The sequence below is a fragment of the Myotis lucifugus genome, unplaced genomic scaffold (assembly GCF_000147115.1).
Source record: "Myotis lucifugus unplaced genomic scaffold, Myoluc2.0 scaffold_18, whole genome shotgun sequence".
Classification (NCBI taxonomy): domain Eukaryota; kingdom Metazoa; phylum Chordata; class Mammalia; order Chiroptera; family Vespertilionidae; genus Myotis; species Myotis lucifugus.
In genome coordinates, this window is record NW_005871066.1 from 10,092,824 (window position 1) to 10,111,551 (window position 18,728).

The 18,728-nt window shown below is 44.3% G+C and overlaps 1 protein-coding gene across 7 annotated transcripts in view; it reads left to right on the top strand.

Moving 5' to 3' along the window:
• The window catches only part of SRPK2 (SRSF protein kinase 2), a 138,981-nt gene that overhangs the window by 96,538 nt on the left and 23,715 nt on the right, over positions 1-18,728 (top strand). For all 7 annotated transcript variants that reach the window (XR_002828390.1, XR_002828392.1, XR_002828389.1 and 4 more), the window contains exons 7-10: positions 12,098-12,263; positions 13,661-13,686; positions 15,076-15,322; positions 15,916-16,401. Coding sequence is in view for 2 of the 7 variants with exons in the window: in XM_006085405.3 (XP_006085467.1) it covers positions 12,098-12,263; positions 13,661-13,686; positions 15,076-15,322; positions 15,916-16,401 (925 nt within the window). In the remaining 5 variants the exon portion in view is untranslated. The remainder of the gene's footprint in view (positions 1-12,097; positions 12,264-13,660; positions 13,687-15,075; positions 15,323-15,915; positions 16,402-18,728) is intronic.

Below are 18,728 nucleotides of genomic sequence, written 5' to 3' on the forward strand. Positions count from 1 at the left end.
CATTTATCGGGCGGGTCCCCCCCAGTTCTTTTCGAGGGCCTTACTCAAATTTATGGGCGGCTTCTAAACAGTTCTTAAAGCCCTAAAAGGTGTGGTTTTGAACTCTATATCCAACAGTTTGCTTTCCTCAAATCTGTCGTTTGTGTCGTGTCTCCTTTGTCTCTGCATTTTTTTAGCTTCGCTGTGTCGATAGAGTGCCTTTCTGTGCTAAGTGTCCCAATTACCTGAGGTAGACACTCTTGGTGCACCCCCTTGTGGGCTTTGTGCACAGTCTTGTTGTGGTTAAGCCTTGATTGTTGTAGTTATCACTGTGAGGAATTGACCTCCAGGCCAATTGGCTGTGAGAATCAGCTGTGTCTGCGGTGGGAGAACTTCTGTGCTGGAGACACCCCTCTGGGGCTAGAGTTGCTTCGATGGGGCTTTGGTGCTCACTGAGTCTGCCCCCTGAGTGTGTCTTTTATGGTTCCACGGAGCTGCAAGCTGGATTGTCCCACTCTGACCTCTGGGCTTCCTGGCTCCTGGATCTCTAGGGAGGTGCTAATCTAGCCTTTGCCTGAGGCTATCCAGCAAAAGCCTCCCTGCAGGGCTTGGGCGGGGCAGGTCCCAGGGGATCAACAGGGCGGGGTTAGCAATTATGGCTGCTCTCAGTCTTGCCCTCAGAGGCTCTGCTTCTCAGTGTCCCAGTAGTCGCTGCAAGCCCCACGGAGAGAAAGCTGCCCTAGGGTTCTGAGCGATGCCAGACAGTCCCGCTTCTCCCATATGAGTGTGGGTCCTTAGAGACTTGCCCTGAACTGGAGCTCAGAGCCTGAGACTCCCTCCCGATTGAAAACGACAACCACGCCCTCAGCCTCCAGCCCGCTCCGCATGCACTCCGCACCTTAGTATTTTACTTCAGCACTGCGCCTCCTCTGAGCCTCGGTATGCTTTTCTCTTTCCTCCTAGTTGTAGAACTTCCACTCAGCCAGCTTTCCTGTGGTTCTGGATGATGTCCGTTCCGTCTTTTAGTTGTATTTTTGAAGTGGTTGTTCGAGGCAGCAAACTCCCGTGTTTACCTATGCCGCCATCTTGGTTTCTCCCCTGTGCGTGTCTTTTGCTCTTGATGTCCCTTCCATTCCGCGCCACTGTCCTCGGTTCACAGGCTTCTCTCTGCTCTCAGAGTCCAGCCCAACTTCCTCCCTATTCCAGTTTGTTCTCCTTTCCATTAGCAGTTACCTCTCTAAGTAAAACTTTGCTTTAATAATTTATATTTCCATATAAACCTCTAGTGTTTTTCCATTGCTTATTGCCCAAAGCTTAACATTGTTGACTTTCATGAAGCAATAGATGGAGTGATAAAGAGCTTGGATTTTGGCGACAGTTATACCATAGTTTAGCTAAAGGACTTTGGCCAACTTAATTAACTCAGGCCACAATTTCATCATAAATAAACGGGAATAATAAGGGTACCTTTCTTATTAGATTAAAGGGATACTGCTATCAGTAAATACAAATATTTACTCAGTGCTTACTGTGTGCCAGGCATAATTCTAAGTACTTTGCAAATTTTAATTCATTGAATCCTCATAGTAACCCTATGAAATAGGTAGTTTACTCTCCTGATTTTATGTAAGTGCAGCTGAGGCATAGAGAGGTGAAAGAACTTGCCCCTGGTCAGGAAGTAACTTAAGAAGGATTAAGTGGTCTAGCAGGAATTCAAACCCAGATAGTCTGGGTTGGAGCTCATGCTTTTACTGGTTTGCCGAGCAGCATGTAATAACTTTGGAATTGTACTGGGCTTATATCCAATAAGAGTTAAATCGTTGTTCTTCCTTCTGCCATCTGGTGTCAGCCCATATTTTCCCCTTACAAACCCTGATTCACCTCTTATGTCCTGTCAGGTAAATTTTTCTCCATTAATTAATGAATCTTTTAAATAGGTAATATACATAACTGTTCTAAAATATATGTCTTTCAGGTACCCACTTTCCCTCGTGGAGTCAACCAAGTTACTAATTTCTTAAGAATATCTAAAGATGTCCCAAAGCATTTATAAATACGTGCTTATTTACCAGAATTTTTATTCATAAATTTTTACTAGTTTTCTTTGATAGGTATTTTAGAGTGTACTTGCTTTGCTTTTTTTTAACTTCACATCTTTGATCTTTCTTTTGTCTTAGGCTGCTGAAAAGACCCTGCTTTCTTTTGTACCCATGTTTTAGCTAAAGATTCAACCAAAATACCTCTTCTATGATGAAGGCTTCTCATACTCCCCCAGTTAATAGTGGTGTGTTCTTTCCCCTCAAGATACCTGCGGCCTGCATTTGGTTCTTTCCTAATGTTTTGCAGGGTCTTATAAGCCAAAGTTTCTCAACCCTGGCACTGGATTGATATTTTGGACTGGATAAATCTTTATTGTAGGGACCTGTCCTATGACTTGTAGGATGTTTAGCAGCATTTCTGGCCTCTACCCACCTCCAGCCACCACCACCTCCAGTTTTGACAATTAAAAATTACTCTGGCCTGACCGGTTTGGCTCAGGGATAGAGCGTCGGCCTGCGGACTCAAGGGTCCCGGGTTCGATTCCGGTCAAGGACACATGCCCTGGTTGCTATCTTGATCCCCAGTAGGGGGTGTGCAGGAGGCAGCTGATCAATGTTTCTCTCTCATTGATGTTTCTGTCTCTCATGCTCCTTTCCTCTCTGAAATCAATAAAAATATATTTTAAAAAATTACTCCAAACTGTATCACATGTCCTCCAGGTGGCAAGATCCCCCCTCACTGAGAACCACTAGAACAGAGGAAAGTACAATGGGTACATGCCTTGATTTAATTTCAAATTCTAATTTTGGCACTTAACTGTTTGATGACCTGGATCAAATTCCTTAGCCTCTGTGAGTATGTTTCCTCATTTGTAAAATCGGGATGATGATACATAATTTGTGGCTTTGTTGTGGAGATGCATTCTGAGGGACGAGGAAGTGAGAAAGCATCCAGCATTGTGAGCAATCCTCGAGTCTCCCATCTGCACTGTGAGCATCGCGCAGGTACAGGTCATGTATCCATGACACATTTTCTCGCCACCTCCTTCATGTAGTAGGTGATCAAAAAATGTCTTTTCTTAAGTGAAAGAAGAAGTGTATGTTCCTCTTAATCTGACTTTGTGATTTGACCTATGATTTGACAGGCTTGAAGGTAAATGTTAACACTTGTTTATTTTCTAAAAGTACTGACAATCACATTTCTAGGGTTTCCTATACTTACACTATTATCAATCCTTTGGTCAGGTCTCAGCTGTCCTCACTTAGCCATGGTGACCTTGTGCCCAGTCGGAGAAGGGCATCCTGGTTGCCTGTGGTGAGGATGCTGAGTGCTGCAGCAGTGCACCTCCCCCGCTCCCCGCACCAGGCTGCTTCTCTCGCCCCAAGAGTGGAGTCTTGTGGTTGTCTATTTGACCCACAGCTTTCATTTCTCTTTTTTTTCTTTTTAAATCAGCTTTATTGAGGCCTATTTTATGTCTAACTTTTATTTCTGAAACTGAAAGAAGAAGAATGGTGCTTGTTGGCAGTATTTGTTATTTGTGGTGCAGTTTTCTTTAAATGTCTTACTGTTCTTTAAACATAGCTTTGACTTTCTTACGTAATTGAAAGGGTGGCCGACATCTCACATTTTAAAACTTTATGGTTTAATTTACTGCCCATTACAGAAACCTGGTAAAGAAGGACTTCTTGCCATTAAATGAAGGTTGTTAAGAGCAAGACCCTAATTTTGGTGACTTCCAACTGCTAGTTTTTCCAGTTTTGTAGCAAAGTCACCAGATTTTTAAATTATTCTATTCTGTCATCATTATTGTCACTGACATTGATTATGCTCTTTTAGGCTCTCACTGTTGTAAGTGCTTTTTATTTGTGTGATGCTGTCTAGTCCTCATCACAGCCTTAGGAGGTCAGGGCTGTTGTTATGTCCACTCTACAGAAGGCCTTTCACAGATAGGATAAAAAACTTCCCCAGGCCCACAGTTACCGTGCGGGCACCGAGGTCCGAATCCAGGTGGTGTGATTCGGCTCACCTGCAGGGTATGAAATGTCTGCATAGAAAGATTTGGGAGCATTTCAAATTGTAGCATGTCTTTATGGAAGGTGTGCGTTCAGGTCTCTATTTGTAGTAGGTGGTTTGTTTTTGTGTTTTTATTTTTTCGCCTTAATAGAGATGACAATTAGATTGTTTAAAAGTACAGCCATTGGGTTTTATTTAACAGGTAATTTATAATTTGTAATATATGCTGCAATATATGTAAGGGGACTTTAAACGCAGTACTTTTCACACCTGCCTCTGTGGTGGCGATCCCGTGGGCATGCCAGGGGTGGGGCCTTGCCGGCAGGCTGACTCAGCAGTCCCTGAGCCACGCTATCGACACTTAGTATTTATTTACCATTTTAATTATTTCACTTCTCCTAGTCATCAGTGCATTCATTATGGTCAAGCCAGTATTGTTGAATTTTAGCTCAGAAGATTAATTTTAAATTGGTAAACATTAATATTCTCAGAATTGTTTGGTGTGGTGGTGCACATGATTGATTCTGTACTAACTTGGAATTCTCCTCAAAATGTTGGGTTCTTGACTCGGAAATACGGTGACATATTTCCAGGTAGTGAAGCCTCTTTCCCAGCTCATTACGCTGTGCATCTTAATGCAGGGCACAGAGGATTTACCTTTTGTCCTGACTGTATTCAGAAGTACAACTGCTGGGTTTTCTCATCGGTTCTCACTAATCACTGTTTGAAAGAGCCAGGAGCCGGGGCCTATTTCAGTCCAAGGTGGATAAGGACAGTGTCTACTGAGGCTGGTTGGAGTATCCAGTTCTTTTCCCACACTTCTCCATTCTGCTTATCGTCATGCTTGTCAGAAGCAGTTGTAGGATTTGCCTCATATCTGTCTTAGTGAGGAGGAGAAAGCCAGTGGGAGTGTTAGTTTCCTAGTAAGAGAGATTCTGGGCTAGAGAGAATCCCTTTGGTGTCACGTCCACACTTACAAGAAGTCTGTCTCAGGGAAGCACCCTAGGTCAGGGCCAGCCCACTCCCATCTGCCAGCTCGTCTGGCTGTGGTGGTTTCCCTTGGAGCTGCATTAGCAGGGCCTTACCCACAGACGGGGAGGCAGGCGAAGTCTTCACACCCTGTGTCCTTTGTTGAGGTGGGAAGGAAGAAAGTCCCCGAGTTGTGACCGGAGTCATAAAATAATTTGGAAAATTGCTCTCATTCTGTTTCTGTCTTTTACAATCATTTATTTTTCAGTTACAGTTGGCATACATATTATATTAGTTTCAGGTGTACATCCTGGTGATTAGACACATAACTTTCTAAGGGACCATCCTGATATTGTACCCACCTGACACCACACAGTTATGTTATTGACTATATTCTGTCTGCTGTACTTTACATCCCCATGACTATTCTGTAACAACCAATTTATAATTCTTAATTCCTTCACCTTTTTCACTCATGCCCCCAAACCCCCCTCCCCCCAACCTGTTTGGCAACCACCAAAGTAGTCTGTGTATTTATGAGTCTGTTTCTGTTCTGTTTATTTTGTTTTTTATATTTAATTGTCAAGAGATAGGTATTTATTAACATTTTGTTTTTCGTATTTTTATGTGTTTTTCTTCTTTTTTTAATCCTCACCCGAGGACATGCTGGCTCTGGGGCCACCTGGCACAAGCTACAGAGCAATCTGCAGATTGCTGCTACTTGTGCTGGGCTTGGAGGTACCCAGGAGAGGCCAAGCTGCCAACAAGACGGGGTGCTGCTAGTGTTGGGCCTGGCCAGGCCACTTAGCAAGAGGTATGGGGTACACCAGGCCAGATGTTGTTTGTTTGAGAGATTTTTAGGAAAGTCTAAAGCATGAGGCAAGAGAGGCCATTTGTGTGGAAAAGCCACTGGAATGGGCTTGGGGTGGGCCCACAAGTTGTGTTGTGTTGGTGTCTCAGAAAAGGAGCTGGGCCTTTGCCAGCACTTCTGTCTTAGAGAAAGCTGCCCCTAACCCATCTCCAGCTCTTGCCGTGATGCTGCAGAATTCAGTTCCTCCCTGTATGCCTCTAGCGCCTTACAAGCTGCTGCCCCAGCTCTGGAGCTCAGAGTGAGTGAGTCTGAGTAAGTCTGTGAGCAGGCCCTGGAGGAACTGCCTGGGACTTCAGCTGCCGTGTCTTCCCTCTCAGCCTCAATGCCTGCTGGTTTTTATAGCCAGAAGTTATAGGGCCTTCTCCTCCTGGTCCTGGAATCCTGGGCTGGGAGGCCTGATGTGAGGCTGGGACCCCTCGCTCCTCAGGGGGTACCTCCACAGCCGAGATATCCCTTCTGATGTTTATGTGAGTGTGGGACCCACCTGCTCCACATCTCTGCCCCTCCAACCAGTCTCAGTGTAGCTTCTTTAATTTCATAGTTGTAGGATTTCCATTCAGCTAGATTTCAGGTGGTTCTGAATGATGGTTTTGTAGTTTAGTTATAATTTTGATGTGGTTGTGGCAGGAGGAGAGTACCGTGTTTACCTACGCTGTCATCTTGACCGGCAGTCTTCATTCTGTTTCTCTTTGCAGTTTAGGATTTTGGGGACAGCATCAGTCTGGGTGGTGCATGCGCAGGGCCAGGGAGATGCCTTTGAGAGAAGTCTCCACATTACTGTACTCTCAACTTACTCCTATTTCCAGCAAGCCGTGGTGGATAGGAGCAGATTTATGTTGCTAACGCCAGTAATAGATGAGCTCTGACATGTTTCATAGGTGTATAGAAAAAAAGTTAGAGGCAGTCTTGACCAAACCCCATACTTTACAGCTGAACTTGAGAGAAGGGAATTGCTCTGAGCCATGGGTAGTTAGTTCCTGACCGAGAGCTGGGGCTTCTCTTGCTCTCAGCCTTGGGCTCTGCCTTCACTTCTGTGCTGCTGCTGACCTGCGTGCCTGACTCCTGTGGAGAAAACTGGCCCCTGCTCCAGGAGGGGGTGTGGGCTCCCTGAGTGGCTGCAACCCTGTCCCTGGCCCATGTGTGGTTAGATGGAGCTCAGCTTTCAAAGCAGCCCAAAGATCTGTGCAGCCTCTGCTGCCTCCTGCTGCTGAGGCCAAGTATGTGTGTTTTTTTAAAAAATATATTTCATTGATTTTTTTTTTTTTACAGAGAGGAAGGGAGAGGGATAGAGAGTTAGAAACATCGATGAGAGAGAAACATCAATCAGCTGCCTCCTGCACACTCCCTACTGGGCATGTGCCCGCAACCAAGGTACATGCCCTTGACCGGAATTGAACCTGGGACCCTTGAGTTCGCAGGCCGACGCTCTATCCACTGAGCCAAACCTGTCAGGGTAGTATGTGTGTTTTTTTAGGCAGGAGAGAAATACTTAAGATTTGACAAATGAAGGCAACAGAGGGGAAATTAGTAAAGGCTCCTTTTAACTATTTTTCAGAATATGCAAGGGGAGACTTATCCTTGAGCATGAAGCTTGCTTCATAGATTTTTATTTTATTTTTTGCATCATCATAGTAATTCTGCATAAATGGTTGTAAGATTGCCATTATTGTTGGATTCTGGATTCTGGGGTGCTTTTATTGCTTTAAACCTCAGTGGCTGAGAACAGAAATGACATTTTTTTATATATGCATATATTTTTATTGATTTCAGAGAGGAAGGGAGAGGGAGAGAGAGAGATAGAAACATCAATGATGACAGAGAATCATTGATCGGCTGCCTCCTGCAAGCCCCCCACAGGGGATTGAGCCCACAACCTAGGCATGTGCCCCTGACCGGAATCGAACCTGGGACCTTTCACTTCGCAGGCCGATGCTCTGTCCACTGAGCAAACCGGCCAGGGCAGAAATGACATTAAAAAAAAAAAATAAAACTATTGTTCTTAGCTTACAGCTAAAGGTTTTAAAAAATAGTAGTCTAGAATTAAAAGAAACTGCAGAATCAGATTATGTAACTTTATTACCACAGAGAATATCAAGTAGAGCCCATTCATGTTAGCTATGGGAGAATTGAGCCTAGAGAAGTTTAAGAAATGACTTAGTCAAGTTATAGTTATTTAGTCAATAATACAAGTCTTCTGGCTTAGTTCAGTTATATTACTTATTTTGAGCTTCCTGTAAGCTAGACCTTGTTTTTATGATTTCCACAGATTATTTCTAATTCTCACTATATTTCTAACAGATATATTCCCCCCCTTTTACAGATATGAAAATGGAAGCTCAGATACCTTGCCCAGTGAGTGAGTGAGCAGTGTTTAGTAACAGTGTGACCCCCGAGGTTGTGTTTTAATGCTTCATCTCTTAACCATTTTCTTTCCTTTAATGACTTACATAATCTTAATTAACTTAATTTGTTCCAGTGGTGAAGTCTTTTGCTTATTTTCATAGTCAGATGTTACAAACTATGCTTCTTACTGAAAGTTAACCCAGTTGTGTGCAATAGCAACATTTAAAAAATCTGGACTCTTAACTTCTTGCTGAGAACACTTTGCTCATCTTGATAGCCTCATTGTTATGGGGAACTCATATGAACACATTTGGATAGTGAATCTCATGAACTTGTACCTGTGCAGCCTCCCACATGGTAAAACAGCCTGAGAATGTGAAGGACCTGAGGTAGAAAGATAAAAGCTACTTGAGGATGAGATGGTGGTGAAAGATCTTTTAGGAAAAGTGTTGACATTTACTGGTACTATTACTAGGAACTCGTCCACATTCTAAATTGTGTTTACTGTCCCGATGATTCAACTTGGTTTCTTCTTGGCCAGCCCCTCTCTCCCCTGGCATGAAGCAGTAAGCTCTGTGATAACATGAGGACGCTGTAAGCCCATGAAGCCAGGGGACTTTGTTTATTGCTATGTATCAAACACGTAGTATACTGTGTGGCTAGAAAAGAGGGGGTAAGACTAGATGAGGGATTTTCATCCTACTTGAAAGATAGTCATTCTGTTTTCTCTTTTTGAAATCTCTGTATCTATACCCTCACTTCTTGATGCTCTCTTGTCTGCTAAGGTCGTTTAGCCAGATACTCAAGGTAGACAGAAGTGTTAGGTTTTTACTGTGAACTTTCCAGAGTTGAGTGATATTATATATCTTCTGCTTGTCTTTTCCCCACTTGTCTATTGTGGACAAGACCCCTAAATGACTTAAAATGGTTTAATGATATTTATTAAATGTTAATATTCATTGAGCATATTGAATTTCTAATGTATAGGAACATGATCTGTATTTTAAAAATAATTGCTTATGGAAATAATTGAAAAAATCCCTCTCCCATGGAAGTAAGTCCAGAAAAACTTCGACCTCCTTTCCTGCATTATTAAAAATATATGCACATCATTAGTCATCAGTGAGATATACTCTTCCTATCCACTACAGTCACTGAAATGAAAAAGACAGAGAAAGCGCTGGCTATGAGGAAGACATCAAAACCCTCACACGTGGCCACTGAGAACGGAAAGTGGTGTAGCCACTGTATAAAACAGTCTGGCAGTTTATCAAAGGGCTGAACATAGTTACCCAATAATCCAACAGTTGCACTCCTAGGTATATACCCAAGAAAATAAAAATATATATCCACACAGAAACTTGTATGTGAATGTTCATGGCAATTTTATTTGTAGCAGTCCAAAAGTGGAAAAACCCCAAATGCCCATCGAGTGAATGGCTAGACAAAATATGGTAAATCCAGTGGAACATTGTTTAACAATGAAAAGGAGTGATGAAGTGTTGATACATGCTATATTTGGATGAACCACTTACAAAAGACCACTATGTATGATTTCACTTATATATAAAACTAGGGGCCTGGTGCACAAAATTCGTGCACTGGGGGGAGAGGGGGGGGTGTGGAGTGTGTGTCTCTCAGCCCAGCCTGCCCCCTCTCACATACTGGGAGCCCTCAGGGGATGTCCTACTGACGGCTTAGGCCCACTCCTTGCTCCCCTTGGGGAGTGGGCCTAAGCCGCAGTCTGGCATCCCTTTGTGGGAGGCGACCGGGCTGATCAGGGGAAGGCACCAGCCCCATCACCCCGCTGCTGCAGCCACTGCCAGTCACTGCAGCCACCAAGGTGTTTTCATCAACACAGACTCTAGTCCAGCTGTGGGCAAACTACGGCCCGTGGGCCGGATCCGGCCCGTTTGAAATGAATAAAACTAAAAAAAAAAAAAAAAAAAGACCGTACCCTTTTATGTAATGATGTTTACTTTGAATTTATATTAGTTCACACAAACACTCCATCCATGCTTTTGTTCCGGCCCTCCGGTCCAGTTTAAGAACCCATTGTGGCCCTTGAGTCAAAAAGTTTGCCCACCCCTGCTCTAGTCCCTTCACCATGAAAAAATGACAACTTTCTTTAGGCATTTTCAAGATGTGTCTTTCATAGGATATGAAATTTCTTTCTTTTCTTTTTTTTTTTTTTTTATCCTCACCTGAGGATATGTTTCCATTGATTTTTAGGGAATGTGGAAGAGAAAGAGAAAGACAGAGAAAAACATCAGAGTGAGAGGAACACTTTGATTGGTTGCCTCCTGCATGAGGCCTGACTTGGGCCCTGGCCAGGGAGGAGCCTGCAACCTAGGTACATGCCCTTGGTCAGAATTGAACCCAGACCCTGCGGTCAGCAGGCCGAGGCATTATCCACTGAGCCAAACGGCTAGGGCAGGATATGACATTTCTTAGCCCTCCAGCAGCGGATCTGTGTGTTTTTTCTCCAGGAGTGTGGTGGAAAAACCCTAGGTCACCTTCTTGGATTCTTATTACCCAAGTTACTAAGAATATTACCAGTGGCATACAGGGAGCTTAGCCAATGAGCGGTCAGAAAAGGTGTTTCCTCTGTAGTTCACACTGATCCTTGGCTTGGCCCCTGCCCAGGCCTAAAGCCTCAGGGCCTGGGCAGGGGACCCCCAGCTCCCTCCTATCTCCGACTCGGCCCCTGCCCAGGCCTAAGGCCTCTGGCTGGGACTTTAGGCCTGGGCAGGGGACCCCCTGCTTCCTCCGGTCGCCAGCTCCACCCCTTCCCAGGCCTAACGCCTCTGACCAAGGCGTTAGGCCTGGGCAGGGGACCCCCAGCTCCCTCCGATTGCTGGCTCTGCCCCTGCTTCCTCCCATTGCGGGCTCTGCCCCTGCCGAGGCCTAACTGCTCTGGCCGAGGCTTTAGGCGTGGGCAGAGGCCCCCTCGGCTCTGATCGCAGGCTCAGGCCCTGCCCAGGAGCCCCCTGGCTCAGGCCCTTCCTAGGCTGCTCAGGGCCCACATGGGGCCTACCTCAGAGTGACCTGGGTGCCCGATGATATTCCCGGGACCCAGGCCACTGGGATCCTATGTATGCAAATTAACCACCATCTTTGTTGGGTTAATTTGCATACTCTCCTGATTGGCTGGTGAGTGTAGCCGAGGGATGGTCAATTTACATGTTTGTCTATTATTAGGTAAGATGTCCAGAATAAGATAGAAAGTAAGTTAGTGGTTGCTTAAGGCTGGAGGAGTTTGGAGCGGATGGAGAATGACTGCCAATGAGTATAGTGCTTCTTTTTGGGTAATGAAAGTGTTCTAAATTAGATAGTGGCTATGGCTGCACATCTAAATACCATAGACTTATACACTTATAAGGGTGAATTGTTTGGTATCTAAATTACATTTCAATAAAGTTATTATAACAGTATATATAGCCCTGGCCGGTGTGGCTCAGTTGGTTGGGCATCATCCCAGGCACCGAAAGGCCAGTTTGATTCCTAATCAGGGCACATGCCTGGCTTGTGGGCTTGATCCCTGATGGGGGATATGCAGGAGGCAGCCAATTGATGTCTCGCTCTCACATTGATGTTTCTCTCTTTCTTCCTCTCCCTTCCTGTCTTTGTAAAAATCAATAAGTCTTTTTAAAAAATGTATATATAGATGTATGTATAGATGCATTTGTTTCCGTGAGCATAAATTATCTCCAGAATGATACACATTGGTTGCTTGTGGGAAAGAGCTGGGGTGGGAGGAGATTTTTACTAAATATCGTTTTTTGTCTTTTGAATTTTGTGCCTTGTGACTATTTTACAAATAAATGTTAACTAATAAAGGTATAAATGACTTATCTCCTCTCTTAATTTCATTGTGATCAGGTACTTCAGGGGTTAGATTATCTACACAGTAAATGCAAGATCATTCATACTGACATAAAGCCGGAAAACATCTTGATGTGTGTGGACGACGCGTACGTGCGCAGAATGGCAGCCGAGGCCACGGAGTGGCAGAAAGCGGGTGCTCCTCCTCCGTCAGGGTCTGCAGGTGAGGGCCAGGCCAGCTCTGTCTCAGGCAGCTTGGGAACATTGAGAGCTTGCACAGTTGCATGGTGAGGCAGCTGTGTACGTATTAGGAACTTTGGTAAGAACCTGATGGATAGAAATAACGACTTTTTTCTTAAGAAGGAAGATGCTTCAAATTACACTTTCACATTTGAGTTCTTTGTTCTCCCTTAAAAGGTCATTTCAATTCTTACCTTTGCACATTTCCTTCTGTTGCCCACTTCTCTGTAGAAGTATATAGCAGCGGGCTTATGTAGCTGACATGTAGTCATCAGAGTTTTTTCTAGCTTCAGGCTTGTTAGCATGCCTCCTAGTCTCCAGTTAGCACAGTTACCTCAGTCATAGTCCACCTAGTGGGTTTGGAATCAGTTACAGACCCCAGGGGCGGGGGGAAAGACCAAGTGACTTGAGTATTAGTATATCAAGTTTAATTTCTGGTTTTCCCTGACTACAAAGGTGGCAGTGAGGGGTTGACTGTTCTCTCCCCTCTCCTCACAGTGTGTGTGCCCCAGGCCATCAGGCAGGCGAGTAGGCTCAGGGCTGCAGCCCTGTGACTGACGGGGGCTTGGGAGATGCAGCACCTCTGAATCTTATTTCTACCATCGGTGTTTTCCTAGATCATGGACCCTTTTAGTCTGTCAAGCTTTTGAGGCTGGCAAGGTCTGGTCATTTGATTTGTAGAATATTTGCTGCAATATTTGATTTACTTTAGTTGTACAAACTTGCTAAATTTCAAACATCTCATCTAAATTGTTTGATTGTTTATAAAACAAGTTGGTTCAATGACTTCATTTGTGAATCTTCCATTTTCTTAAGTTATTAGTCAGTGCTTTTGGATGGCTTATTTCTGAAATGAATGGTTATTTCATTTCATTTTATTTTTAAATGGTTATTTAATTTTAGATAAACAAGAGAAATGGTTCCATATTGAACAGCTATTGCTATGATTTTTAAGAACCATTCATTTGAGTTGGGTAAACATTCTTTAGATTTAGATCTCTTTGATTCAGAAGCTCTAGTATTTAAATTGTTGAAGTTGCCGAAACCGGTTTGGCTCAGTGGATAGAGTGTCGGCCTGCGGACTGAAAGGTCCCAGGTTCGATTCCGGTCAAGGTCATGTACCTGGGTTGCGGGCACATCCCTCGTAGGAGATGTGCAGGAGGCAGCTGATCGATGTTTCTCTCTCATCGATGTTTCTAACTCTCTATCCCTCTCCCTTCCTCTCTGTAATAAATCAATAAAATATATTTTAAAAAATAAATAAATAAATAAATTGTTGAAGTTGGATAGCCATTAAAAGATAGTAATTATTTCATTTTACAATTTAATAAGGATATGTATCAATTTCCCTCTAAACTGTCATTTTTTTGTTTGTTTTAGTGAGTACGGCTCCACAGCAAAAACCTGTAAGTACTAATCTTAAAAGCAACTGCTCATTACTGAACTTTTCACAGTGTAACAGTAGTTTGTTTCTTTCTGCAACAATTTTTCATTTAAGGGTAGATTGAGGGAATTGGTCATATATTGTTTTGGTTCCTTTCTCAATCACAGATGTCCTAATATATAGTAATGTAATACACAGGTATGTTTACAAATGCTGTGTATCCTTGAATATATAAGACTTAAACTGTTTTGGTAAGCTGAACTGAATTTTAGGCTTAGAAATAGTTAGAGCGGTTCCAAGTTTGATCTTCATTTTCCTTGCGTGCTTTCTGGAGTGCTGTTGGCCGAGCTTGGTGAAATATGAAGTGATAGAAATAGAGTTTGGAGTGTGATTATTCTGAAACACTTTACCTTAGTTCTCATTGGCTTCCAAGTTCCCTGTTTTTCTAATGCAGCTCTAAATTTTTTCCCCTAGCTAGTAGTTAAATATGGGAGAGATTATCTTTTTTGTGGTCCTGTGAAAACACTAAGTCCAGTCAAATGAAGCAGGCTGCCTGGAAAGAAACCCTGCCCAGCAGCCCTGACCCCAGCTGGGTCCAGGGGACGATTGAATGTCTCTATCTCGTCACCTACAGATTTTAGAGCTTTGAAAGGAAATGCCCAGGAATGCAGGGTGCTGCCACAGCCCTCAGTTGGGAGTGGAAGTCCCAGTAGAAGAGGAGTGGTAATAATTGCGCCACCGGGCCTGCGAGGCGGTGAGCCGTGCCGTTCTCCATAGTTCCCCACGACTCGAGCAGCTGGCTTTGATCTGTGAAAACTGGAGGCTCTCATGGCTAGTAGCTTCCAAGTTAGATGCCTATCATTGGAGGCGCTTTTCTCTGTTTTCCTTTACATGGGCTCATTTCCTACATTCATGCAGTCTTGGCTGTTGATAACAGCTCAGTGTGTGAGACCCAAACAGAAACAGTGCCGTTGACCACCTGTGAAGGAAACCTGTTTTGGCAGGCCTTTCTTTTTTGGCAGGCACCTTGGTTAGGTAGTAAGGAGAGGGGACTTTGTTACTTTGTGTACAAGCAGCAGCACATAAAACTGGCAAGTGGTGCTTCTTGTTATCTCAGCATATTCAGTACTTCTCAGAGTTTCAATGGAAAAAACTTAATTGGATTTAAGCTACATCCCTCTGAGGGTAGCACCTATTATTTGATATTACATTGGTTCCTTTTTTTTCTGGTTTGACTGTAACCCTAGCCACCAGGTAGATCTCATGTCTGGGCATGTGATTTTAATTGAATACGATCTGGAAAAAAAACCCAGACTTTGTTAGTATTTGCTATACTTCCAGGCTTTATACTATTGCATAGTGCTTTCAAAAGAAGCAAACTGACCTGTGGTATTTTCTTACCATGTTGTAGATAGGAAAAATTTCTAAAAACAAAAAGAAAAAACTGAAAAAGAAGCAGAAAAGGCAGGCTGAGTTACTGGAAAAGCGCCTGCAGGAAATAGAAGAATTGGAACGCGAAGCTGAAAGGAAAATAATAGAAGAAAACGTCACATCAGCTGTACCTTCTAATGAGCAAGATGATGAATACCGCCCAGAGGTGAAACTAAAAACAGCAGCGCTAGAGGAGGCTGCTGAGGGAGAGCCTGCGCTGGACAACGGTCAGTCGCTTGGAAGAAGGGGCTGCAGAGAGGGCCCAGGGCCTCCCTGACAGGGACCCTCCCCCGGGGCACCACAAAGGGTGGCCGTGCTGCTTCAGAGTGAGGAGGGTTCTCTTTAACTCCTTACTCAGGAATATGGGGAACTGTCTGGTAATTCATTTGTAAAACGGATGCCAGAAATATGTTAATATTTTCACAAGTTTTTTAAAACATGGGAAATATCTGAGAAACTCCATGTCTCTATCATGCTGATGATTGTCTTTTATTTTGTAATTAACTTTTTACCTAATAATGCTATACCCACAAACCTTCCCTGAGGGTTACAGAGGAGACGGTAGAAATAGAAATGCAACTATTAGATCATTTTCCCCCAGGAGCTAACTCTTTCTAATAAGAGAAGGCCAGTTACTTAATAAATGCAAATTAAGATTTCAGAAACCCGAGGACATTACCCTGAGAGCCAAGCGGTGTTTGCTGTGTAGTGCATAAGTTAAGCACATTTAGAGTTCTCTCTTGTTGGAGGAGATAAGTGCCTAGTGCCATTGTGGTAAGGAGGTAACAAGTTCTAATTCTCCACTCATCAACCTTTTAAGGTGAAGCTGAGGACCAGGAAGAGAAAGAAGATGCTGAGAAGGAAAACATTGAGAAGGATGAAGACGATGGTGAACAGGAGGAGCTCGAGAACATAGACCCCACGTGGATAGAGTCACCCAGAACCAATGGCCACATTGAGAACGGCCCGTTCCTGTTGGAGCAGCAGCTGGATGACGAAGACGATGATGAAGAAGATTGCCCAAACCCCGAGGAGTATAATCTTGATGAGCCAAACGCAGAAAGTGATTACACCTACAGCAGCTCCTATGAACAATTCAATGGTGAATTGCCAAATGGACGGCATAAAATTCCCGAGTCACAGTTTCCAGAGTTTTCCACATCATTGTCCTCTGGGCCCTTAGAACCTGTGGCTTGTGGCTCTGCACTTTCCGACGGATCCCCGCTTACTGAGCAGGAGGAGAGCAGCCCGTCCCACGACAGGAGCAGGACGGTCTCGGCCTCCAGCACCGGGGACTTGCCAAAAAGTAAGTGTCCCCCCCCATCAGGTACCTGCCTCAGTGGTCTGAGTCACACTTGACAAAGGAGGGAATTGGCTGGAGGTGGGAAGGCCATGTCTGTCTGCCGCACCACTTCCATTTTATCTGTGTACTCGTGAATAATTAATGTAACATAAAGTATAGTCTGTGCCACTTTCTCTTGCTCTCTACGTCTCAGATCCATTTCTGAGCTTGTCTCATTCTCTCTATATTTAGTGACATCGTCTAAGAACCTTCCAAGTTTAAGAACTTATACCTGTAGCTTTCTAGAATGTGTAGTTTAATTTATACTTCCATCTGTAATATTTAGTTTTTGGTTTGTTTTGTTCCTATTCAAAGAGGTAGGTGCCTGTTCTTTGTCTGATTGAGAAGGGGTGTCTTTATTTTGATACTTATTCCTGATTATAGGACTTGGTTGCTGCCATTTTAAAGGCAGTGACAGGATTTAAATGTGAATGCCACGTGACACATCTCTGCCGTGACCTGCCAAGGGACTTCAGTAAGCAAACCCTGGGCACCATGGCTGGTTTCCATTCTGGCCTCACAGACCTCCTCGGCTCCCTCTGCTGACGAGTGTTTAACAGACAGTCGGTGGGCCAGCCAGCCTGCAGATAGCTCAGCCAGGTCTGCAGCCCTTCCATTTCAGCAGGAGGGAAAGGCCTGCAGAGCCGCCTTGCTGCACACAGTCTGATCCTGTTTACCTTTACTCCGAGCAGAACCTTTTAAAGGTGCTTACAAGATGCTTCACGTGGGATGTAGGTTCGTCTAAGGAAGCACTCACCTCTGCGTGTCTTACTCACTCTCAGGCTGCCAACACTGCTCTGACTGCTGGGCACCAAGTGTAGCATAGCCACTTCCCCTTTATTTTTAAGACACAATAACGAGCATCTGTGTGCACAAGGCATGTTCGCTCATGCTTCTGTCCCTTCACTTGTGCTTCCCGCTGGCCTGGAATGTTTCCTCCTGTTTATCCATTGTCCATGCTTTTGGCAAACTTTCGTTGTTTGGTCAGGTAGCAGCTCAAACACGAGTCCTGTGTTCCCCCCCCGGCCTGATCCCTTTCCCCTCTTTCCCTGCTGGTCAACTTTCCTTAAGTGCATGGTCATTGTTCATCTCCATTGTTTTTCTCTTCACTAGGATGTAAAATCTCTTTGAAAGGGCTATGTATTTTTCTCTTTATATCCTCAGCATCTAACTTGATTCTAAGATAAACATTTGTTGAGTAGTGAACAAACAAATCAGTGATATTTGGTTACATTCTTCTACTCTTTCCTTTCTCCCACTTTTTTCTACTCACAATCAAAATTTTACTCTCTCCAACACACATTCCATCCATTCCCAGCACCCTGTCTGTTGCATGAGTGCTGGGAGAGGCAGGGAGAACAATTAGGTCTGGTTTTTCCCCATTGGTCTTTTGGAGAGAGTGGAAGAGAGGGAAAGACAGAGAGAAACATCGATGTGAGAGAAACACATCGATTGGTTGCCTCCTGCACAGGCCCTAACTGGGGCCCAGGCTGGGGAGGAGCAAGCAACCAAGGTATGTGCTCTTGACCGGAATTGAACCTGGGACCCTTTGGTCTGCAGGCCAACGCTCTATCCACCAGCCAAACCAGCAAGGGCGAAGTTCTTTTTTTTTTTTTTCTTTTTTCATTGAGCCCAGTCTCTTCTTACCAAACAGACCTTTTGAATATGGTCATATTCTAGGGACATAGCAGGGACAGGATCTCCTCATCCACGCATGTGATGGGAGGTTCTCATTTTGGTTTTCAGCTTGGCTGTTTCATAACCATGGGCCAGCACCCCACCCCTCCCCCCATGGGAGGTGTTTCCTGCAAGAAAGGGGTGTGATCTAGAGGCTGGTGGGTGCCACTTAGTACTTAATGAATACGAGGCAAGAGAAACAAGCTTTTATGATGAAGACGATGATGAAGAAGATTGCCCAAACCCCAAGGAGTATAACCTTGATGAGCCAAACGCAGAAAGTGATTACACGTACAGCAGCTCCTGTGAACAATTCAATGGTGAATTGCCAAATGGACGACATAGATTTTGTTTAGATCCTTTTCATTACAGCAGAGCGTAGTTGAAGAAGAGGCCAGGCCAGAGTGAGAAGTCTGAAGGAAGGCGTACATACCAGGCTGGAGAATGTGGGCTTTCCCTGGAGTAATGCGGTAGCCTAGAAGGTTGAGGGAGGAGGCAGGATTCCTCTTGGGTTGTTCGCTGCTAGATCCATAGACTACTAGACCCTGGCTCATCACGGCCGAGGGGCGGAGACTTGAGGCAGCGTGGTGGTGTCGGCTTTCCCTTGCAAGAAC